General features: G+C 42.3%; 1 protein-coding gene across 1 annotated transcript in view; it reads left to right on the top strand.

Moving 5' to 3' along the window:
* The first annotated feature begins 8615 nt into the window (after positions 1–8615).
* adora2aa (adenosine A2a receptor a) overlaps positions 8616–10079 on the top strand; it is a 12083-nt gene continuing 10619 nt past the window's right edge. Inside the window, exon 1 of the mRNA XM_037680614.1 lies at positions 8616–9007. Within this exon, the coding sequence (XP_037536542.1) occupies positions 8616–9007 (392 nt within the window). The remainder of the gene's footprint in view (positions 9008–10079) is intronic.

Raw genomic sequence — 10079 nt, 5'->3', positions numbered from 1 at the left:
AAAGCAGAAGTCAAGTCAAGTCAACTTTATTTATAGAGCACATTTAAAACAGAACCTGTTATCAAAGTGCTTAACAACAACAACAACAACAACAACAACAACAACAACAATCAATGAGAGTAAAATTAAAGAGAAAAATATATATATATATACAATACACTAATAATAATAACTGAAGAATTAATAAAAAGCATTTAAAACATAGGGTCACAGATTAAAAAAACACTAGCTCAGTTTACACTGTATGAAATGCATGAGAGAACAGATGTTTTTAGCAGAGATTTGAAGTGAGGAAGGGAGGTGGCCTGCCTGATGTTGGGGGGCAGGTTGTTCCACAGTTTGGGGCCCATGACTGAAAAAGCCCGATCTCCTCTGAGCTTCAGTCTTGTTTTTGGAACAACCAAAAGCAGCTGATCGGATGATCTCAGGGCCCGAGAGGGAACATAAAGTTCCAGAAGCTCAGAGAGGTAAAGGGGTGCGAGGCCATTTAAGCATTTGAAGGTCAACAGAAGAATTTTAAAGACTATCCTCGTACAAACAGGGAGCCAGTGAAGGGAGGACAGAACTGGTGTAATATGTTCAGACCTACGAGTTCCGGTTAAAAGCCGAGCAGCAGCATTCTGGACGAGCTGAAGACGTGAGATGGAGGCCTGGCTGATCCCAGCATAGAGTACGTTGCAATAGTCCAATCGGGTTGTGACAAAGGCGTGGACTAGTTTCTCGAGGTCGGGTCTGGACAACACTGGCTTGAGCTTAGCTACCTGTCTGAGTTGGAAGAAGCTTTTCTGCAGAACAGAGTTATTTGTTTGTCAAACTTAAAATCAGAGTCTAAAACCATCCCAAGATTTTTACCAGACTTCTTCAGATATGGCTGAAGAGAGTCCAGGTTGACAGGATCAGTGGCGGCAGTTGAGCTAGGGCTAAAGACAATGACTTCAGTCTTCTCATTGTTAAAACTTAAGAAATTTGAAGCCATCCAGGCCTTAATGTCATCCAGACATTTTAACAGAGGGTGAATGGAGCAAACACTTGCTGGTTTCACAGGCAGGTACATCTGGCAGTCATCAGCATAGCAATGGAATGAAAGCCCATGTTTCCTTAGGATGGACCCCAGTGGGAGCAAATAAAGTAAGAACAGAAGGGGTCCAAGAATCGAACCCTGTGGGATCCCGCAAGAAAGAGGTAATGAGGCGGATACATCATTACCAACCTTGACACAGAAGCTCCTGCCACTCAGGTATGAGCGGAACCATTCTAATGCAGCACCTGTGATCCCAACCCTCTGTTCCAGCCGTGATATAAGGATACTGTGGTCAACAGTATCAAAAGCAGCAGTAAGGTCCAGGAGCACAAGTACCACAAATTGACCAGAATCATTTGATATCATAATATCATTACAAACCCTCACTAATGCTGTTTCAGTGCTGTGGAGTTGCTTAAAACCAGATTGAAAATTTTCGAAGATTCTGTTCTCATTCAAAAACTTGTTTAATTGAATGAAAACTATTTTCTCCAGGATTTTGGACAGGAAGGGAAGTTTTGAGATTGGTCTGAAATTTGAGCAAGTCGAAGGGTCAAGTCCAGGTTTCTTAATTAAGGGATGAACTACTGCATGTTTGAAAACATCGGGAACCACACTCGTCACAATACTACTATTTACAATAGTAAGAACAGAGGGTCCAATCGTGGGTAGAACTTGTTTGAAAAACGACACAGGAATGGGGTCAGCGGGGGAACTGGAGGGTTTCAGCTGACCAACGACTTTGTTTAGAAATGGGAGTGAAATGGGTTCAAACTGTTGGAAGACAGCTGAGCAAGGGACAAAGACAGAGGGGTCAGTTGTGGACTGGGGGATGGATGACCTAATCAACTCTACCTTATTAGCAAAGTATCTGGTGAAGTTGTTGCAGATGTCAACAGAGGCCTCCATGCTGGCAGACCGAGGCACGTTTAAAATGGAATTTACGGTATTAAAAAGCACAGGGGATTATGACTGTTTGAAGCAATGATTTGGGAGAAGTATTTGTTCTTTTCAAATTTAACGATGCTCTGATAATCTTTCAAACACGTTTTTAACATAATAAAAGAAACCTGTAATTTGTCCTTTTTCCACTTACGTTCAGCTCTCCTGCATAGACGTTTGGCTGCTTGAGTGGTCGCGTTCAACCAGGGGTGTGGTGCCTGCTTCGGTCGCCGGATTTTTAGCGGGGCCACGAGGTCTAAGATCTTAGAGCAGGTCGCATCATACCTACTGAGCAGCTCCTGCGTACTAATACAGGCAGAGGTTTCAGGGTCTGAAGCAGCATCAGTAATGAATGCAGAGGAAAAAAGAGCAGAGGTTGAAGAGTTAAATATCCAACAGCTCTTGGCTGGAGCGGGAGATTTAGACTCATGAATAACAGAGGTTTCAAATGAAATGGGTTTGTGATCTGAAACAATAGCATCCCCAATTTCCAGATTAACCACAGACAATCTGTGAGATAGAACCAAATCAAGCGTATGGCCCTGTTGATGAGTTGGACCAACAATATTTTGCACAAGGTTGAAAGATTGTAACATATTTAGAAACTCCTGCACCAAAGGCTTGTCAGGACAGCAAACATGTACATTAAAGTCCCCCAGAATCAAGACCCTGTCGTAATTGAGCAGTATTCCAGTCAAAAAATCAGAAGTTGATTAGAGCTGATCTGTGACTGTAAAGTTTTGTAAGTTGGACTTGATGATGTAACCAGTCTGAGTGAACATCTACTTCTCTAAGCGTCTCTTACTTTTTTAGAGTTTGAACCTATTTGAAGCATTGAACATGTTCACTTTTGTGTTTATCTAATATTTATGGTCCTATTTCTGCTTCTTTCTGCTAAATTCTACTAGGTACTTCTCTGCTTATATCAGCCCTTAATTTGCTATTTTATTTCCTAATTTCTTTCTTTTGTGATTCTTTCAAATAATTTCAACCTTTTATGTTTTTATTTTCAGCCTTTTTCTGCAAATTTTTTTGCCCTTTCAGCCACTTTTTGTTGTGGCTAATTTTAGGCCTGTCGCGATAAACAATAAATCAATTAATAATAATAATAATAATATCATCACAATGTCAGCACTGTATGTTTCCATACAATGGTGAAATTAGTCTCTGCATTTAACCCATCCACCACCAGGTGGTGCAGTGGGCAGCTATTGAAAGCGCCCGGGGGACATTTTGGGGATGAGACGTGCTGCCCAGAGACGCCACGTGATGTGCAGTGACTGGGGATCGAACCTGGGACTTTTGGGTCCCAAGCCGGCTGCCCTGCCTCTACACCATCGTAATTTAAAATTATCTACCTCATTTTCATTTATCAGCTTTATCGTTTCATCTCTCTCTTTTTATTACTAAGCTGAGAAGCTAAGCTACAAGCTAAGCTAACAGGCCGAAAAACCTCCGTATTGTTGAAGCTCCAAAATTCACACGTGCCTTTGTGTACAAAGTTTTTCTCTGCAAAAAGAAGCTGAGAACTTGTTTACTGATGTTTTATTAAAAGCTTTGTGTGAAAAAGGCTATGTTAAAGAGCTCAAACCACACCAAGCATCCGCCATTTTGAGAACTGAACAGAGACAGCCCATGTCATGTCAAAGGGCCTCCCTCCCATTTTCCTTAAAGAGACACACTGCTCGCTCCCTCACTATCCATCCTTCAGTTCAGTCTTGCACTGCCATCCGGTGGTCGACAACAGGTACTACATGCAAAACAAATTAACAAATATTTCTTCTTAAATTTGACAGTAATTACTAATTATTGTCAAATTTCAAGCAATATTATCGTATATCGCAATAATGTTTGAGACGATTAATTGCCCAACAAAATTTGTTATCGTGATAGACCTAGCTAATTTCAGATTTTGTGCAATCTATTCAGCCTCTCTGCCTATTTCAGACTATTTTCTGCTCTATTCAGCCTTTTCTACTCATTTCCTGTTTTTCTGCTGCTTTCTGTTTATTTCTCTGCTTTCAGCTAATTCATCTAGCATTAACAGTTGAGAGATGAAACCTTTTCAGCCTGGTTTCAGCTTCTTCAGCAGCTTTCAGCTAAAATCATTCAGCTCTGAGCTGCTGTTAACAGGAAATGCAGTTTTTCTAGTTAAAGCTGGTTTTTTTACTGCAGAGCATCATTTTTGTGGCTGATGTGGTTTGTAGTTTCACGAAGCAGAATGTGGTTTATTTCTAGTTAAACATTAACTACGTTTGGATTTTCTTAACCTTGTTTAAGTTTTTGTCTAATTTTTTATCTCTACAAGACATATCACTGGTGTATTTTAATTTAAAAAAATTGTTTTAAATGACGATGACATTTTGAGCTACATTCAGTTCTTACAGGTGGGACCCTGCTGTCCCTCGTCTCGTTGTAAATCCCTGGAGTTACTCTGCTGTGCCTCGTTATTTTATTTTAGGACAGAAACATTGCTGTCATGGGAGAACCCCCTCCTGTATTTTGCTGAAACTCACACTGCGTCCACAACGGCAGCACATGCACCAAACCTCTTGTGCCTCTAGAGCGGAAGAAATTTTATTAAGTCCAAAAGTATATAAAAAAATAAAGCTATCAACATGAGCTGTAAAAGAAATGAGGAGTCTTTAGTGTCAAAAGCCCGTTCCATCCGACCCGGAGGGAAAAGGCTGACTGGGAGAGCAAAGACCTTTATGTTCCTGCGCAGCTGTTATCTCTGAAAACTCCATCGAACGTCAAGAAGCTTCTCTTCCAAGGCAGTTCAGCTTCACAAGAACAGCAGCTCTGTGTTTGTTGGACCCGCTGGATGTCGTACACAGCCAGGAATATAATGTTAATTTATTAAAATTACATCAGAGACCATCAACAATGAGCTCTACCTCCACATGTAAGCAGGAGGGTCAGTATAGTCAAGTTTATTCAGCCCAGTCTGTCCGTGAGGATGGATACCATCGGTCAGAGTTTGACAACTTTCACAGTGAAAAGTTTAAACGCACTCATGTCAGAGTGTGAAATCACATAAAAATGTTCAGACTCGCACCAAGTGGTTTGTTTTACACATATGTTGCAGTTTGGAACTGCAGGTCTTCACTCGATGTAAACAAAGCCCTTTAATCTGCGTTGAACATCAGCACGCAGGTGACTCCACCATTTAAGTCAACTTCCTGAAAGCCATCCACCAAGTCGGTCCAAGCAGCTCGTAGAACCTCCTTCAGCACCAAGAACCCTCAGGAGTCCATTTCTATGAACCAGTTTTGGTTCCTAGACCACCTAGACATTTCTCCTGAGGTCCCACCACAGCATTTTAGTCAGGTTGAGGTCTGGACGTTGATTCTGTCTCTCAGTGGTTCTGTTGTAGATTAGCTGCTGCGTTTGGACCATTGTTCTGTTTATCTGGACCCGGTTTGGTCCAGTCTTCAGACAAATGGCCTCACATTTGACTCTAGAATCCTTTGGTCTACAGAGAAGTTCATGATGGACTCAATGTCTACAAAATAAGCCCAGACCATCACATCGCCACCACTGTGCTGTTTGGCTTCCTTTAACCAAGGTGTGGTGCATTATGGGTAAACATGTCCACTTTGGTCTCATCTGTCCAGAGGTTGTGGTTAGGATGAGTTGTGCTGCCATGTTCTTTTTGTAGAAGAATGTTTTCTCCTGGAGTTCCTCTAAATAAACTATACCTAGTCATGTCATGACCTTTGACCTTTACCTGCTAACTGAGGCCTGTTTAGTTTCAGGTGGAGGAGTTTTTGTAGTTTCTCTGAGCATTGTATGGTCTGACCTTTGGGTGAATTGGCATCTGTCTTCATTTTTTCCAGTTGTTAAATATTGTTCTGTGGAACCATGGACTCTTTATTGTTCAGGAATGACCTTTGACCTTTCTCACATTAACTGGATGCAACAGGTGCTTTTTTATGGTCATTGCTGATGTCTTTCCTTCTTGGCATTGTGTTAATACACACCTGTATGCTCCAGAGCAGCAAACTGTTGAAACTACTGTTTTTTTAGATCCCGCTGATGCTGATCAGTTGATCAATACAACTGATCAGCAGCACCTGGCTGATGCTGAACCTCTGAAGTCTTGTGGAAATGTGTGGAAAAATTAAAATCCTGTGGTTTTCACTTCACACAATTCTCCATTTTGGCTTAATTTGTGTTTTCTAAATAACATGATTTATTTTGTTGTGTGTTTTTATAAGCTTGAGGTTAGACTTGAGTTATTTTATCACCCAACAAAGACCAGATTATTTTATTACATACTGTATTTTTCGGCGTATAAGTTGCATCAGTCAAAAAAAGCATCACGAAGAAGAAAATAACATAAGTTGCTTCCATGTGTTTGTCACATTTATTCTGCATCACCGCTGACCTGTCACGTTTATTATGCCTTTATTTAATGGTCCAAACAGCTTCATTTCACCTGGGCGGCGTGGCTCCATCCATCCATCCATTCCAGCTGGAGCCACTAGCTTTCCAGCGTTCCTCCACCTTCACCAGCTGGGTGAAGCGAGCGTGCACGGGAGGACTCGCTGTTGAAGTTCTTAGAAATTTAACAAGATTAACGCTTAAAAACGATTATTGTTTGCTCGAAATTATAGCAAAGGTGTGTCTCAGTTGAACCTTTCCTTAATAAATACACTTTAATGGTCAAAACAACTTCATTTTGCCTGGGCAGCGCCATCCATCCACCCATCCATCCATCCATCCACCAATCCAACCACCCATCCATCATCCATCCATCCATCCATCCATCCATCCACCCATCCATCCATCCATCCATCCATCCATCCATCCATCCACCAATCCAACCACCCATCCATCCATCCACCCATCCATCCATCCATCCATCCACCAATCCAACCACCCATCCATCCATCCATCCACCCATCCATCCATCCATCCATCCATCCACCCATCCATCCACCCATCCATCCACCCATCCATCCATCCATCCATCCATCCACCCATCCATCCATCTATCCATCCATCCACCCATCCATCTACCCATCCATCCATCCATCCATCCATCCACCCATCCATCCATCCATCCATCCATCCATCCATCCATCCATCCATCATCCATCCATCCATTCATTGCAGCCAGAGCCACTAGCTCTCCAGTGTTTCTCCGCCTGCACCAGCTGAGTGAAGCGAGCGTGCACGGGAGGACTCGCCTTTGCAGTTCTTAGATTTTAAAGCATCAGTCAAGAATTACAATATGAATATGGAAAAAAAGTCACTTCGGCTTATAAGTTGCAGGACTGAAGTTTATTGAAAAGACTGCGACTTATACGCCGGAAAATACGGTATTTAGGAGCAGAGTTTTTTCTTTAATGACTTTAGAACCCAGTTAAAACAAAAATATTTTTCTTTATTTTAAATAACTTTCAGAAGAAGCATCGCCACACTGATCTAAAGGAGTAAATTAAGTTCACGACATGTAAACGCCTTGTGGAAAAAAACATGATTAACTAATTTCATTAAACATTTTACAGGATGTTTTGACCCAACGGTTTCTGTGGAGTGAACACCTTGTAGTCAGTGCTCTGACTCTTGTCTTACTGTGTTCTGTATATATATATATATATATATATATATATATATATATATATATATATATATATATATATATATAAATTTTTACGGTTTTTAGTTTTAATTTACATAAATGTGCAAAAGCAGCTTGTCTTCATCCAGCTGCTTGTTTGGACCTTCACAGTAGCAAAAGCTTTGATTTGTATTAACGTATTGATTTTGCCTTAGTACCTCACAAACACGTTTATCGCACATGTTCATCGCGATGATCTTATGATTCAGATGTTGTTTGGATCTTATAGTTTGAGGAAGCTTCAGAGCTCCTTTTTCATAAGTCTTTCTTTTTGAAGAGAGCTGTGAGAGGCCAAACATGCTAGTTTAGTAGCAGACATGTTGACATGCATCATCCTGGTTGACCGTGATGTTCTCAGGTGTGAGTGATGAATCTTCCATAAAAATTGATTTTGCTTCCGAGCTTGATCCAGATTCCAGTGATTCCAGTGACACGTTCACCACAGCTGGAGCCTCTCGTCTTGTGACGCTGCTGTTCTCCTTGTGTCGGATGATCTGACTGCTCTGCTGGGTCGACAGGAGCTGCTTCTAAAAGCTTCAGCATCCAGATGCTCCACTGAGCTGAACACTGATGGACTTTGTAACTCTTTATATCAGAGCTGCTGCTGCTTTTGGAAACACTTCAAATGTTGTCATTTGTGTGGCCATACATGCAACAGCAGCAAGAAATTAGAAACATTTCTTCACTTCTGAAGAGTACCTGATTACCAATACTCAAAGTCACTTCCTTTTTCTTGCGCTTCCTCCTCCTCATGTCTGCTCCTCTTTGTCTCCAGCTGCAGAGCGCTCCGGTGATGTGCATCGCTGGCATCGTCTCACTGCTTCAAGGATTTATGGGAAAGCAGCACTGATGGGAAGTAGCTGAGAGGGAGCGAGCAGCAGCTTTTCTTCTGGAGTGATGACCGCCCCGAGTGAAGCTGAATCAAACGTGTTTTCAGCTGCTCGAGTGGAGTCGATGTGAAGAGCTTCCTTTGGTGCTGTGCTTCAGGAGGTGAGGAGGCTCAGCAGCTCTCAGGCTGCAGCTATGGACGTTGGGTTTCCCTCCCTCTTCATCAGTGACCTCGCCCGTTGTGTTACCATGACAGAAGAGCTCGCCTCCTCCGCCATCTACATCGTCCTGGAGCTGTTGATCGCCTTGTTCTCCGTGCTGGGCAACGTGTTGGTCTGCTGGGCCGTGTGCCTCAACAGCAACCTGCAGAGCATCACCAACTTCTTCGTGGTGTCGCTGGCGGTGGCCGACATTGCCGTTGGGGTCCTGGCCATTCCCTTCGCCATCGCCATCAGCACCGGTTTCTGCTCCAACTTCTTCGGCTGCCTGTTCATCGCGTGCTTTGTGCTGGTCCTCACACAGAACTCCATCTTCAGCCTGCTGGCCATCGCTATAGACCGCTACATAGCAATCAAGATGCCACTCAGGTGAGTGCACGAGGAGGCTCAGGTCCAGGAGTAAAGCAGAGTCAAATCAAGGCCCGCGGGCCAAACTGGCCCTTGTTAACATCTTATCTGGACCCAAAGATACTTTCAATGCAAAATATTTGAATCATTTTGCTTAAAAACTGATAAATACCTTTTTGGGTGCAGACCTCTCATGACAACTTACTTTGAAGCCAAAATAATTATTTTTTTCAGCAATCTTTTATTTTAATGTGGAAAGAGCAACAGAGAATGTTAAACGAGCTTGAACTCTTGTTAATGAACCTGCAACCAAGAAAAAATGTCAGGTATTGACCGAAATCGGCCCATGGCTCAGACCGAGTTTTAAATTTGGCCCCCGTTTGTAACTGTTTGACACCCCAAGGGTAAAATTTACTTACAGTTGTGCTCAAAAGTTTACATCCACTCTTCAAAGTCATGAATAGCAATCAGAGACATTAATGATTTATTTGAACCATTCATATGGAACAAAAGAAATCCACATTAAATTCATTAAATTATAACTTGCAGGTCTTTAAAAACAACCATTGAATCTGTTTAATCATTCCAACCAGAAACACCCTGAAGGGTTTGAATAAATCATTTTAATCCAGCGCAGGATGGGTGGATGCAGACTTCAGACACCAGGTGGGTCAGCGGGACATCTGATGCAAACAGTCGTTTGGGTTAGTCACTTCAACTGCTGCTGCTGAGGTCACTGAAATGCCATTTTATCACAAGCAGGGTGTGAAAAGTCTTGTGGCAAACTTTGTTAAAGTCCAGTTTATCTCTTGGAGCAGGAGGTGATGGGGCTGCTGAAAGCGGAGACATTAAAGTTGGTAGAAGAGGGTCACAGGTCACTCACTATAAATATGTGACATTACAGCCCAACGCCTTCACAGTTCAAATAGGCCTGCAGACTGGAAACTCTGAGGCTGCAAGGCTGAAACATCATGTTTATACTGGACATCTGACCACACAGCAGTGGAAGCCCAATTTAACATGGCTGCCACACCTCCAACCTGGGAAGTTTATCATCTTATTCTGTTGTAGGATGTCAGGGTTGTTCCAGATG

Source organism: Nematolebias whitei, chromosome 8 (genome assembly GCF_014905685.2).
Source record: "Nematolebias whitei isolate Nwh7 chromosome 8, NemWhi1, whole genome shotgun sequence".
NCBI lineage: Eukaryota > Metazoa > Chordata > Actinopteri > Cyprinodontiformes > Rivulidae > Nematolebias > Nematolebias whitei.
Note: the sequence above shows the minus strand (reverse complement) of the source record. Positions and strands in the feature narration are given on the sequence as shown.